This window comes from Plutella xylostella, chromosome 12 (assembly GCF_932276165.1).
Source record: "Plutella xylostella chromosome 12, ilPluXylo3.1, whole genome shotgun sequence".
Classification (NCBI taxonomy): domain Eukaryota; kingdom Metazoa; phylum Arthropoda; class Insecta; order Lepidoptera; family Plutellidae; genus Plutella; species Plutella xylostella.
This window is the reverse complement of record NC_063992.1, coordinates 6,411,414-6,427,191: the sequence shown is the minus strand read 5'-3', so window position 1 is coordinate 6,427,191 and position 15,778 is coordinate 6,411,414. Positions and strand designations below refer to the sequence as shown.

The 15,778-nt window shown below is 36.8% G+C and overlaps 1 protein-coding gene and 1 long non-coding RNA gene across 3 annotated transcripts in view; both read right to left on the bottom strand.

The window, feature by feature from the left end:
* LOC105383286 (microtubule-associated protein futsch) overlaps positions 1–15,778 on the bottom strand; it is a 67,208-nt gene that overhangs the window by 39,350 nt on the left and 12,080 nt on the right. For both annotated transcript variants that reach the window (XM_048624560.1, XM_048624561.1), the window contains exons 2-3: positions 4,825–7,205; positions 4,397–4,533 (exon numbers count right to left, since the gene is read on the bottom strand). In XM_048624560.1, coding sequence (XP_048480517.1) covers positions 4,397–4,533; positions 4,825–7,205 — 2,518 coding nt within the window. The remainder of the gene's footprint in view (positions 1–4,396; positions 4,534–4,824; positions 7,206–15,778) is intronic.
* Positions 9,883–10,649, bottom strand: LOC125489267. Its single transcript, XR_007266847.1, has 2 exons — positions 10,366–10,649; positions 9,883–10,142 (listed from the first exon to the last, which is right to left on the bottom strand). It is a non-coding gene; the product is annotated as an uncharacterized LOC125489267 (long non-coding RNA).

The following is a 15,778-nucleotide window of genomic DNA, read 5'->3' as shown; positions in this document are numbered from 1 at the left end:
AAGTTGAAAGCGTCATAATTTTAGGTCAACATTCATAGAAATAGAAACAGAGGTTCGGCATCGATACGTAAATACCAGCATTATGTTAGAGCTCAGACGTTATTGCTAGAGCTGGCTAGGCCAGGCTAGGCTAATGGGCAATTAGGTTTATGTTCAAACAAACGCAATCTAACAATTACGTAAGATCAGATTTTGGAGCAAATAAACAATAAAAAAGTATAAATTAACATGTATATTTTTCAAGCTAGGTAGTATATATTATGTTATGCCTAGACATAACGTAGACGTAAATTTCATTAGTTAGGTAACATTGTCATTCAAAGCTGGTCTACAATGACTCTGTATTACCGATATAGGCTTCATTATGAAGAGCTGGTTTATGGTTAGCTCATCATACAAATTTTATTGACAGCAATGTTTAATGAAGTACATAAATATCTTACAAGTAGGTTATTGGTATGCTGAAACACAAAAAGATTCGACATAAGCCAATAAATACTGCATCAGTAAATTCGAAATTCACAGTTTCGAAATGTTAGATAGTTTAGGAATAGCTCTTTATTTCAGAATGATGATCAAAGTTAGTGATATACCTACGTATGTCCATACAGTAGACACATGTGGGTGTTATCATCATTGCAAAATAACCAAAATTCTTTAGGCGGCCATTGTTTAGTATCATTGCAAAGACAATTTTTCTCCTTATGTAAGTATACAAGTTTAATGCATTTTGTAACCTAAGAAAAGGCGTTACAATTTCATGGCAATACAATAGATGATAGAGGCAAATATTAGCGGACGTAACCACCGGATGTCGGTAATAAATAATCGCGATGTACCCATCAATAACAGCAAACAATCTTGCGGTACAGTCGGGTCAAGCCACCAGGATAATTTTTAACCCTGTTCTAATCTAATGAGAAAAAGAGAGCATTTCATAGAGTCATCATCAAAAATACTTTTTTAAATTTGCTTTCATAGAGCATGACCACCCTAAAATATTTGCTCTAAATTGTACAATGGTCCTCCTCTATTTTGGAAGTGTACTCGAGTATACTAAACGTCGCCTCATCGAAGTGCGGGTTCAACGCATCGATCCGCAACAAAACTGGGGACGAGAATAACTCGTTACACTGCATCGGGTTCCAGAGGCGATTTCACCGCGCCTCAGCTGGACCGATTTAGTCCCTGCGAGGAAACTGGACCAGCGGGCTACCGATCTCCTATAGCGTCTCAAACGTCATTGCGTGCACTCTGAGTAGCAGATCTATTGTTAACAAGTGGCTACTCTGGCAAAATAACTTTTGCCACAAACTGTCGAAATTGGAATATACCTAGCATCGATTACGGGTAGTGCTTTCAGTAAGTACTTCATTCGATGGAAAAGGATATTCCAGTATCGCACCAGTTACATTTGACAGATCATATATTTTATAGCCCTAGTAAAATACTTTCAACAATTCAAAATATAATTAAACAATGGAATCATTTTGCAGATCATAATAAGATTCTGTCTCGCAAGTAAAAAGAACTTTACAGTATTGTAGATGCTGAAACTTACCTGAATCTGTGATAATCCGTGAGCCGTGCCGAAGCGTGAGTCGGCGTGACCATTCAATGATTCGACAGATAACAGATTACTCTACACAGACACACTCTATAAAGAAGAGTTCGAATGGCCAATTAAAGACTTTATTCAAACTTCCACACCATTCATAACTGCATTGATGTGGAAGGAACATTTTAGACTATAAATAATTGTGTAATTCCATCATACTCAATAACAAACAATCTAATGATGTGTTTGAAGGCAGTACCTAGCTACGTTACAGTATTAGCAGTTAGACTGATGACTTAGCTTGATGCGATACTAATTGGTACACACTTTCACTCTTCGACTTCAGCTTGTCTTGTCTGGGTAACATTATCTGATTCTTTATCAACGAGTGTATTTCTTGGCTTGCCACATTGCACGTCGTTGCCCAATCATCCTAAACATCCTGGAATTCATCACGCAGTATGTACAATGCATTCTTTATCACACCTGAGTTAACAATGTTGATATGCGACGCGTCAGGTTTCGGAGATGTAACATCTTTTGAGTCAACTTTGTTGGAAACTACAATTCAAATTAGTTGCCTAATTGCATTGTAATGATAAATTGATTAGGAGATTAAATCAATATTCGCAACCATGGCTCTACATTTTGCTTCGTCATTAAAAAGACATACAGTGAAAGGTGGACCACACGTATACCATTACAGTACTTACATCAGCTACTGTGGTTGAACCCCACAAGACCCATTGCTTTGTCAGCGTATGGCGATGGCGTATCGTTCAGCCAATCTACCTTCTTTATTAATTGCAAGTTCATGCTTCATCAAAACTCAATTGACCGCGTATTGCACTTTCTAATCAACTAATTATTTACTACCCTTTTAGTCTTGTGTTAGTATTTTTAATTCGTTATGTCATAGTATTGTAATCGATAATTGATTCTTACGTAGACCATTGTGCATGTCACATAATGCTTGTATTGGTAAGAACTCTAACGTAATAGTTTATTTCTATGTAGAGCAGGTATTAGAATTAGCATTTTGTCAAATGTCTTTAGTTAATTAATTCTGAGAGCTGTAGTAGATCGTTCAGATGGAGTACAACTTCTGCATATTTAATAGTACAGGTTATAGACTGCACTTTTGAATATTTGATAAGGTACAGGTAGGTATAACTGTAATATTTTGAATAGTATAGTTGTATAGTTAAGGTATACAGTATATCTATTGGAAAATCTTGAAACAGGTAAGTAATAATTATCAGCCGGCTTTTATCTGAATACGGTTTACCGTTCTGTCAACTGATATCAATAATCTTCATCTCGATATTCCAGGTAGAATAACAGCATTAAAAATTATCAATAAATCTTGTAACTGTAGTTGCGATAAACCATGACACAACACGGGACAAAACTTTGAAAGTAAACTTCACAGAACGCAGGTTGCCTTCGTCTAGCCGCAGGTCTTAAATCATTGGAAATATATCAGCACTGCACAGGTTTAGCATGGGACGCTTTTTCGTGTCAGAAAATGCGGTATGCGGTTAACCTAGTGTGGAAGCGTGGTGTGTCCCATTGATTTTTCGCGATGCACGCGTGACGTCAGCTTGTGACAGCGGGCGGCATGATCGGGCGGCGCGCGCCGCTCGCGTCTGACCGGCAACTGGCGTGGCCGCGGCCGCGGTGCCACCGCCACCTCGGGAGGAAATGCCAAACTCGCCAGTTGCCAGGCCAGACGGCTTGACTTGCGAGCGCCGTCCCCGGATGCGACACGGGATGACCTTATGCAGCTCTATTGGATCTTAGGTGCATTGTGCACTGTTTGCCTATTGCATTGATTGCCAAATCAGCTGTCAGCTACTCTACCAGTCGGGCAGCTGATTTGGCGCATTAAATAAATTTATTTTTAATCGCATAAGTAGGTATACTAAAATAATGTATTTATTAATAATGGAATAAGTAGTTGTATTATTTACGTAGAAAATCCATCACTCGTTTTGTCTTTTGGAAACAATAATATGTATGAAGTAGGAAGGTATGAAGTAGTAAATTATACTTAATAATTTGTAAAGTAATACACTCACGAGCACTAAAACGTTAAACTGCCATTGCCATGATTTATTTAATGTGCTATATCACTGGAACTTTTTCAATGCTTTGCTCGCGAGTGTATGTGCGTCTAGGGTTTAAAATATTACACAGGCGCCACAATGCTAACATTTTCTATACATAATCCGCCAGGCGTTCGATACAAACTTGGATACGGTACTACTTGCTCTAACAATACTTGCAGGCGCACTAGCAGCCGTAGTGCCTGCCAAGATTACCATCGCAAAGTTACAAAAACACTAACTTTAGTAACTACTCACTACGCACCTACCACAAGAATAGATAACGATTATCTTGATAAATGGCTGTAGGTAAATGGAGACTAATCTTATCATTATGGTTCAGTCACACACGGCAAAAGTCAACACCACTAAATACACAATGCCCTAGATTCTAGCATTATGCCTAGCTGGGTACAATTTAAATAAAGGTTCATTTTAAGGTAGAGAAACCCATTAGTAATAGTAACTACGAAATACCTAGGTGGTAACTAACCTATGAACTCATAACCTAGAAGGCGAGTTTACTGTCGGTACTTTTATACATACTTACTAATAAAAATGAGTTCTTGGAATCACTTATCACGATTGTGTAAAGTGACTGACCACCTCAGTTCACCTCTGTCTACCCCTTTAGTTCGCCTCGGACTACTCCTTCGGGGAGTCAGTTATTATGTACTTAGTTCCTATATGAAAGTATGTAGTTAAAAAGCATAAGAAGTATAATACTCACTCAGAAGAGGGAACCGGTTGGCGGGTACCTTGCCCAGCGGCGTGCTGGACGCGCTGAGGTCGCTCTGTGAGCTGTGCAGACTGGACTTGCCGCTGCCGTGTGCCGACCCCAGCTCCATCCTCATCCGCATGTGGCGGCTGCAATACAAGCACACTTGTTTTCATAACATCCTGCTAGGTAATATTGTACACAATAAAGTCAGTAATTATGGATGTTTGTTACTCTTTCAGGGGAAAACGGCTGAACCATATGAGTATATTTTTTAATTTGCCTTTTGGTAAGCTAAAACACAATGGCTTTTTATGCCGGAATTACCAAAACGCAGATATTTTTTTACAGAGAAGGCGAAATGGAACTGATAATTAACAGCTTGTTAATTAAAACTACTATAATTATATTTAAAAAAAAACAAACAAAACAATACGCACCTCTTTGGCTTTGCGTTAGTCGACGACTTCGAACTCAGCATTCTAGTCACACTGCATGTGGTCTGGGATCTTTGTAACGAGAAAGAACAATCTACTTTTGACTTGACATCTTTAAACGATTTCGTTTTAAAGTCGTTCTTGGCTTCGATCGAGTTTTTCTTCGAGAGACTCTCACGTCGTTCGTTCTTTTTCAGCACTTTGGGACTACTTTGTAGGCTAGAGTCAGCGTCGTTCTTTCTACTGTTCAACATAGTTTTTAGTTTACTTGGCACATCGCGTTTCGGCATCTTATACTTTTTCAAAGTAAATCGTTTTTCTTCCTTCGGCAGTTTATCATTGAATTTTGAAGCTTTCTCGCTATTAATTGAGTTTCTTTTACTTCCAGACTTTGGCGTGTCTTCACTGAGTTTCGGTGAATATTTTCCTTTCAACGTTTCATCGAGAGCAGGAAGAAATCCAGGCAATGTCTGGCTAGTGTTGACATTCTTTTGACTACATTCTGAATGTGTTGATGGAGTTGACCCTTCTGGAGACATGTCATCTATTACGTTCAAAAATATTGGTGATGTTCTATGAGTTTCAAAATCGGTATAAACACCACTTGATTCCATGCAGGAGTCTTCGCTTCTATTTACAATTAAAGGTGGGTTTCCATTACCATTCTTTCCACCATACAGGGCACCGTCTATCACTTGAGCCCGCCTGTCACCTCTTTGTACGTTGTCATCTAGTCCATCTGCATCGCTTTCCGTGAAAAAGTCAGAGTCTGTCATTGGGTCAGCTCGTCTAGTAACTGGAACGTTTTGCCAATCCATTTCAGCCACTTCCTCACGCGCCCCTATAGAATGGTCGGCTCCGCGGCTAACAGGCCGCGACATTTCCCCGTCACCTTGATATCCATCAAGACTTGTAATACTCGTAATACTGGTTATAAAACTATTAGAAACTTTAGACGTTTCCATAGATTTAGGGAAATCATTTTTTACGTCGGAGAATGTTTGAGAATCTTGGAGTATCGAAACTGAATACTGAGAATTGGAGTATGTGCTTACTTCAGTCTGAATGTCACAGCTATCTAAAGGTAGGTCCTCTGGTGACGGTGTCTGTTCTATTCTTTGAGGAGATACAGATAATCTTATATCATTCGTTTTACAATCTAAAGGCAAATCTAAATTCACTGTTGTTTCTGCAATTGAACTGGCTGGTTCTAAAATACTACTGTGAATAGAAGGCATAAAATCGTCTTCCATAAAAGATGGCAAGACCTCTTCTTTGATAGGCTCTATTGCATTTTTATCAGTAATATCTTCATTATTATCTACTGTAGGAATTGATTTTTGGATCGATGCCTTCATAAAAACAATTTGAGTTTCATCATCTTCCATTTGTAAAGTCACAGACGGTATAATAGCTTCTTCTGGAAAACCAGAATTCATGCACTCATTATTATCAAAACCATCGTTCTGAATAGTTGAAGCTGCTGAATGGCTTTCAGTTTTATCAGTAGACGGTGTATCTCCTGTATCAGGAGATGCTTTAGAGTCATTCTTATCACAGAAACTTGGGAGTCCCTCTACTGTAGGAGAAAAGGCATTTTCTAAAAAACATATATCGTCCATTTGGTCTGGAGTTAAGATTCCTAGGCTATCATCCAATGAATTTTCTTCGTTAGCTCTACTAATTGAGTTTTCATTGGGACTAGCGTTGGGATCAAAAGGTCGGGGACTTGCATATGACTTAAAATTCAAACACAACTCAGATCGTGATTGTGTATGATATGGTTTTTTTACTGGTAAATTTGATTCAGTTTCACAAGAATACTCAAATTCTTTCATGGGCTTGTCATCAATCCGTATAACATTAGGCAATCTGTCAACAATATTTTTGAGCGACTCGGAATCTGCATAACAATGTGCACTTGTCTCTTTACCATTGAAAGCATCGTTGTCTGATTTAGTCCATACGTTTCCATCTATGCAATCTTTGTCCTCATGCTGGGATGTTGAGGCATTATTTTGGAGCTCAAAAATCAAGCTATATGGTCCTGATTCATCTTGCTCCTTTTCTTCTAGTCTCTGTGTAATTCCATTTATCAAGCTTTTTGTTTCTTTATCAACACTTCGATCCTGTTTTTTTGAGATTTCGTTTAACTTTAACCTTAGATCCAATATACGAGGGTTTTGTTTGGTGACTTCATCCATGTCCTCTTTCATCTTGGGTATCAGAGATGCATATGATGTGCAGTATAACGGTTTTTTAATAGTATTTAGTTGATTATTCTCTGCTGGAGAGAGTCCCACATTGTTCATTCTATTTGGTGTACTGTAGAACATCCCGCGTGTTTCTTTATTTCTGATGAGGCCATTTTTGTCGATTGGGATCTGAAACAAATATATTTTTATAATTTAATTAATAACTTATGATTTAAAAATTCTTTCGTAACATATAAAATTTCAGATCTAAATTTAAACATAAGAGAACAGGTATATTTATAAGTCTAAATACCCGACTTTTCTAAGCCTACACTGTCTGATTATTCTAAATGTAGTCGTTGGGCATTACAGTCATTTATCCAGCACGGTTCACCGCATTGTCACGCGTGGTGGTCACAGCCGGAGGCAAAAGCATATTGTAATTGTAGTCACTGGCGCACAGTTGCACACCAAACATCACCGAATGTTTTTGTTTACATAGCTTCATAATAAGATCGAGCGATCTATTATATATTGTGCTCATCAAAATATTCACTATACCATGAAAATTTTATACGATTAATTAAAATTGTATGTGGTAATTAAAAATACTTCTTTTATTTCCGAATTCCACGGTATATTTTTCAGTGCAACTTATGTAATTTGCAGTGACTTTTGTAGGTCCACTATTCCGTAACAAAAACTATTACAGCAATAATATTGAAACATTAAACTATTGTTAATGCAAACACATTTCCAAATATTTTTCATAACCATAGTCAAGAATAATTACCGGTCTGATTTAAATTACGTTAGAATAATTAAAATTTGCTATTTAAGGTAGTTAACCTTTAGGCAACGAGTTATATTAACCCATAGACGTTGAAAAACATCAGCAAAATACCGAATGAAGTTTACTAGACTTGGAGTAATCATTCAAAAAACGGTGACTTCCCAATACCGTACTCGTGAGCAGTAAAAAAGTTTCACGCACAAAATGCCCCAATAAAAAAAAACATTTAAAATTTGTACACTGTTATGTTTTTAGTTGGTAATATTCTGTATGAGCTGTTAAATATACTTCATAATAATTTACAGACGGCGTTATCAAGCCTACTATCCCGTTTAAGAGTAATCTGGTGCTTTGTCACTGAAACGTTTTCATTGCTCGTTGGTGTAGTTTAAACGATTTTAAGACAATTGGGTGACTGGCGCATCCGGATGTTCGAGTATCAGAGCGCAAAGTCACGAACAGCGGACTCCACCGATTCAAAGAATTACAGATATTTACTGAATAAAGGAAACAAGTGAACACGTAAAAACAGACATTTTCCAACCTGTTTCCTACTCGTTTATACGAAAGACATTACGAACCAGCCGCTCACGAAATGTCTACACAATTACCTTTTCACACTGTTTAATTTACCTTCTTCTGAGTACTAAGAAACGTAAATATTTCATTGTTTCATGTTTATGAACCAAACAAGAACTAGATCCATTAATATTTAATTACTCTGTTACATCTCCATAAATCGATCTTTCATGTTAATATATCGTATCATATTCATGTAATAAGAGTCATATGGGTACACTACATAAATCCGAATTACTTTTTTACGAATATGAAAATAACGATATTTTAAAATTACGAATTTCATAATTCCGAATAATTCACAATCCCGAATTTTAAGTTTCCGAATAACGAATATCACGAATAGTTAATAAACGAAATTTCAAACAACATATTTATTAAAATGACGAAAGTCAATTTTCCGAATATTATTATTTCGATGTTTTAAAGGTACGACTTTTTATTATATCGAATTGTTAAAATTACGAATCCCGAAGTTTTAATATTCCGAAAATACAAATTCCCGAATGTATCTTAGTTAAAAAGAAATAGTTATTAAGAATAGTGTGTATGTATATTAACAGCATAATCCGTATACAATTTAACAATATTTTTTAAGCTATATTATTTGAGACGCTCCGCTCCGTTTTTCGATATCTATATGCACCTAACACGCTCCTCCTCGCTTTGCTCGTCGTCGCACCTACCTTTAGGTCTTGAGTCTAAGGTTTTTAAGGCGTTTATGGTTTTTTTGTCAAAATCACGAATTATCACATTTTCGATCGGGATTTGAATTTTTCGTGATTATAATAAATCGGTATTTTATTTTTTGTATGCTTAAGTAATCGTATTTTTTAACGTTCGTGTATTTGACAATCGTAATAACAAATCTTCGTGAATATTATATTCGAAATTATAATTTACGTGATTTTTAGAATTCGGCATTTTAAAAATTCGGTATTGCAATATTTCGTAAATTACATATTCGGTGTTTTCAAATTCGGAAAAAAGGTTTTCGGAATATTTGGGTGTTCCCGAGTCATATACCAAGTTTAAACTTCGCACAAAAATACAGTACTTAATTTTGTACTTGGAAAAAATTATAGCTTGTTGCAATCCTTATCTTTTCTGGTTATGTTTAAAGGGACTGATAAGATTATTTTTACCTATAACCTCCTGACGCCCAGCCGTTATTTTTTTTTTTAGGACTATCTGTCCACGGTCCTCACACAAGGACTATTGCGTTTACCTAGCTTACTGCCCAGAAACTTAAACTTGAATAAATGTCGCAAAAATTATTATATACTGTTCCTAGTAGTATGTACGGGTAATGCATTAAAAAAGGAACCAGTTTCAATAGGTTTAAATTCTAAAATCATTAGTCCTCATGTGAGGACCGCGGGCAGTTAAAAAAAGTTTAATTTATTGGTAGAAAATATATTTATAAGGTAATTTGTTAGAAATAACAAAACTTATGAAATTAGAACCACTTAGGAACACATTTAACACTTTAAATCAGTCTCACATAAGTTTAGAACTTATATTTATTCTAGATAAACTCTCACTTATCAACTATTATAATTATTGTGATCAATATAGGAACAAAATAGGATAAAATGAAAGGCTCAGCTAGCAGCTCCTGGATATCATCATCACAAAATTCAAATTCTACGGGTTCATGGTGAGTCATTTATGTCGTCATGTCATCGTCCTCTGAGAGATCTATGTCCGACATAGCTAAATCTGCTTCAATTTCTTGGATTTCGCATTATATTCTGTAAAAAAATACATAAATAAGTATATCTAAAATTATAGTATAGCAGTCCAGAGTCCTCAAGTGAGGACTAATGTAAATGGGTGATCATAGAATATTATTTAGAACCTTAATTGATAAAATATTAGTATTCGTATCTTGCTAATATACTTAACAATAAGGTTTTATTAAAGTTATTGTATTAAATGATTAGATCACATAAGTAAAATGAGATTACAACTTACTTAGTCGACGGTGGCCCCGCCATGGTTCCGTTTTTTGACGTTTTTTCAATGAACGATTGATTATCCTCAGATGACACTTAAGACAGCTGTCAGTGATGGAATGTTAAATCCATAGATGCAATCCCAAAAAATAATGGCGGTAAATTCAAATATAATTCAAACACAAAGTATTCGTCCTCGGAGAAGGACCGTGGGCATTTAGTCCAGAAAAAATATATTATAGCTTGGGCAGTAATCACTATACTCGTTAAGTACTCACAGAAGGACCGTGGGCATCAGGAGCATAAGGTAGCGCCCTAAAAGTACACTAGGTTAACGACGAAAAGTTCATAGAAAATAGATAGAAAAGAGTGGGGACATTACAACATGTCAATTTGCACCTTAATCGTAGAAAATTTAGTCACCTATACTTTGTAAAATATAGTAAGAGCCAAGAACCCTGTGACGTTTGATTGACAGATGCTTATGCCTGGGGAATAAAGTTGATTTTCCCTTGAAAATCAACTAATGACAGATAAAATGTATGGATTTGACAGCTGACACAGGGATCTTGCTATATTTTACAAAGTATACTTTTTGCAACTCCTTGTAGACCGTTTTGCGGTACACGCGGTTGTAGACTGTTATATTTTTTTTAAGTTAGTTTAATTCAGCAAACGGAATATAAATACAGGGTGACTCTTTCGTCATCCGGAATTATGTCTCAGAGCTCTTTATTCTAAACAACTTTTGTTATAATGATATCGGGAAGGGATATCACGAAATCAAAATGTATAATTTTCGTAAATGAAAAAATTACCAGCCCTAAAGCCCGGTGGACTGACTGAGCTAGCCGGAAAAAGAGTTCTGGTATGGCCCTTGGAGACGCCTATGTCCATTAGTAGACGATTATTAGATTAATTAGCTTATAATAGTATAATTATGGCAATAACATATAAAAAAACAATTAAATTAAGCTCTATACAAAAGAGTTCAACGCGCAGCTCAAAACAAATTGAATTAATTATTGACCTTTTACATTATTTTAACAAAATTATCCGTTTTTTTATACTATTAAGTAGTTATTATTTTTCAATGCATATTGTAAACCTGGAAGCACTAATACTTATAATTTATACACTTAAATGTATTACCTACTTATTTTTTTTGCCTGCATAAATATTTATTTTAAGTCGAAATAATTAGGCACTCATATTATTTTGCGGTATTCAGTGTCTTTGTCTTGAATTCTCGACCATATTTATGCAATTAGACTACATATATCTTCACATATCTCTTTTAAATTCTTTCAAAAATAATGACAGGGTATTATTTTTAATGTTCTTTCATTATAGTCATGGAAATATAAATCAATTTCCGCATTACAAAACAACAGAGCTACCGACAGCCATGAGACCACGAGGCAAACTTCACTAAAATTAATTGAAAACATATTTCGTAATTACGTATATTAATATCACAATAGAATGCACAAAAACACCTAAGAAGTATTTTAAAAAATATCATTAGCATGGCTCGGCATAAGACAAAGGAGATTTTAAGAGCGTGCGAAAGTGTTCCCAAGTTCTAACAATCGCACAATAACATTGATGTAGTGAAAGATGCTCTGATGGATTGTCTTCATTCTGCTTAGGGCTAAGAAATGGTACGTTCCTACATATCTAGCTGCTAATTAGGTTTAATTGAATAGCCTCGTAGCACGATACCACTAACCCAAAAAGCTTTGTTTGTACTACATTAACGTTAGTTGGGTTAGATTTGTAGCCCGGATTACAGGCTTATCGTAGAACCGGGTTATTAATAATTATTATTATTTGTATTGCATATAGATCAATAGGTAGATACTAGTAAATTGAAGCGTACCTGCAACGTTGCAAATAAACAATTGTGATTTATGTTGTTTTTTTTACCTTCCCATTATACCAAGCAAAATATGTATTTATATATCAAGGAAACACAAGAGGCAATACTCGTATGTATGGCGTAAAACTACCTATATACTATATACCTAGATAGATAGTGATCGAGTAGGAATCGTGAACTCAGCTCATGCCGATACCGGCTGAATGCGAAGGCCACAGCTTGTTTTTCTCTTGTTTTCCTGAGGATCGGATCCGACAATACTGCCTCATTGAATTGTAAAGTGCGTTGAACTAAAGACTGAACCGATTATTGGCTTGTCACTTACTTTGCCTTACCTACAGTTCCGAAATATCAATTATACGTATGACTATCTAGATCGGAGCCAATATAAGTTAGATTAAAAATAATTAAGAAAATTGTAAAGTTACACTCCTAGTACTATCAGTTTTAACACTCCTAACATCACATCGTGAGTATGGTTAATCAAAACCAGTTAAGTAAATGGTCTTTGTATTATATTACCTAAGGCCATAAATAGCTACAATACTTATCCAACAGATTCATAGGTACTTAGTATAAACTTATTGCAATATCGACATTAGTTAAAGGCTAGTTTGAAATAAAAACATGAGATTTCAGTTTAAGATTTCCGATTTGACTAATATAAAATTAGGTATCCATCATTGAATCTTCTCGTCACCCTGGCGTTATCTAATCACAATCACATCAAAATTTGTCGGTCATGCTAAACTCGAAGTGCTCCTTGCTAGTTAGGTAGGTACTAGTTGAGTTACGTCTGCACTTCCAAAAACATCGCTTTCTAATTTGTTCACACCTCTATTTCCTATTTACACGGCACAATAAGGCTTTCATTAGAGCTCACTGTTCGACAGAAAATACACTCGCGAGCAACCAAATCGACTCAAGCCTTCACGGCGCACATATACATTGATTTTCCTAAAACGATAAATGGTAAATATAAAAGTGATATGTCATTCGAAAGCTGAAGAATTAGGCTTTCAATTAAGATCAATACCATAAAAAAAAACTAAGCGCAGATTTAATGACGCATTTTAATTGCCCGTCAGTGTTAATTACCTCATTAGGAATCCACGCCTTGCGCTACCTGATCCCGCTATAAAACCTTTCCACATCCGGTGTACCTTATCAGTCGCTTGTTGCAAGTTGACCGGTACACATCTCGTTGCATTGTATTCCTTGTTTTCGCAAACCCATGGATACCACACCAGAAGAAGCTGCTCAAGTTGTTGCCTTGCTGCAACAAGGGTTAAGTCAGCGAGCAGTCGCTGCCCAGCTCCACTTGAGCCAGTCTGCTGTATCCCGAGTATACAGACGGTTCCAAGAGACTGGTGCCTTCAATCGAAGACCAAGAACGGGCCGCCACCGCTGCACTTCAGAGAGAGACGACCGCTTCATTGTCTCAACCTCGCTGCGCAATCGACACCTTACGGGCGTTGATGTGCAGCAAGAACTGAGACGTGTACGACAAGTGGCTGTCAGCGAGTGGACAGTGAGAAGACGCTTGAAGGAAGCCAACTTGACACCAAAAAGACCTGCATCAGGCCCCAAATTGACTGCAGGCCACCGACAAGCGCGTCTTCAGTTTGCTCGAGAGCATCTCGATTGGAGCATTGCGCAATGGCGGTCGGTCCTGTTTACTGATGAGTGCAGAGTGTGTCTGCATGGCAGTGACAGGAGAGGCCGGGTCTACCGGCGTCCGGGGGAACGATTTGCCCAATGTTGTTTCGCTGAAACAGTAGCATATGGCGGCGGTTCCTGCATGATGTGGGCTGGTATTTCTCTAGAGGGAAAAACCGCACTTGTTTTCGTGCCTGGAGGCGGCCGAGGAGGCGGGTTAACAGCTGATCGGTACATCACCGACATTCTACTCGGTCATGTTGTGCCCTATGCAGAATTTGTCGGTGAAGACTTCGTGCTAATGCACGACAATGCCCGCTGCCACACGGCACGAGTCAGTCGGCAGTTTCTGAGAGAGAAGGAATTGCGCACGATGGACTGGCCTGCGCTCAGTCCTGACCTGAATCCCATCGAACACTTATGGGACGAGCTCAAAAGAAGAGTTCGGGCCAGGAATCCAGTCCCTGCAAGCGTGGACGAGCTGAAGACAGCTTTATTAGAGGAGTGGGACGGCATTCCTCAGGAAACTGTCAAAAAGTTGATAAGGTCTATGAGAAACAGGCTGCAGGCTGTAATTAGGGCAAGAGGGGGCAATACAAAGTATTGATTTAAATAAATAAATTTTTATCTTAACATTTTTTGTTTAATTTGTATAATACGATACCCATACCCTTTTTTCCTAAATTCCCGTTTTTCCTACAATTGCGTTCAGACATCATTTATTTCAAAAATGATGAATGGATTTCAATAATAATGATATCAAATTAAAGCTGACATCTTAAGCTTTTAAATGACATATCATTTTTATTATTTCTATTCATAATTTTACTTGTATTAATGTATGTTTGCGCCGTCAAGGCTTGAGTCGATTTGGTTGCTCGCGAGTGTACTAAAATTCAAAGTTTTTGCCGTGGGAGGTAGATAGTAAGGTGAATACATTTATGCGTTTTCACAGCAGTGGCCTGCCCGGGAGTTTGTTTAATTACAATAAAATTACAAGGATTAGGAAATAATGTAATTCATAGATACTTAGTAAATTCGTATGCGTTTACGCATAGTATCTGCTTATATTCTAGTTGAGATGGCAGTACTCAACAAATTTTTACCTTGTAATTAGTTTAATAACTAAATTATTATTATTAAAAAATATGAATTAAAAACGATTTGCCCAATCTGTTAACATGAAATAGTTAAGAAGTGCATATGTGTGTCGGTTTCGTGAAACAGGAGAACGCTTGCAATTTGACTACAGTTTTCATTTTACTACAAATACCTATATAACTATTTCATATGCACTTTACTGGATAGCTTTGCCAATGTGCTTCCACGAACATTATCATATTGGGAAACCAGGAACCAGAAACAGCAATTCCAGCTCTCTGATGATGAAAACCGCTGACTGGCAGTCATCAAGTGAACGGCGACCGGTTTCAATTACGTTTTTCTGTTGCATCGAGAGACCTCGGCAAAAAACATACAGCGGATGCTCTTAGGTACCTACCTGCTAGAAACCAGTTTCTAATCAGTAAGAAACAACTCAAATTGTGTAATTTCGCAATAAATCCAAGCCTTTTATTCATTGCTGTTTATGTGTGTTCCATTCTAACTTTAACAGCAGTTTATACAGTGTCATAGGATCGTTAGTCGATCGTGTCAGTCGTGTTATAGGATCTAAGAATGAAGATGTACCTAAAGTCAGGTAACGATCAAATCAAAGTTATTATCCACTCCAACAAGTCGACTGTGTTTTCTACATCTTTTTTTGGTACAGAACAAAACCTGGTCATTATGGAATAATTTTCGGACAAATTAATTCAAACGCTTCAAGGCTGTCATAGGAATATTTTTAGGTGGTTTTTTTTAATGAATTTCAATTTATAAAATTTTAATA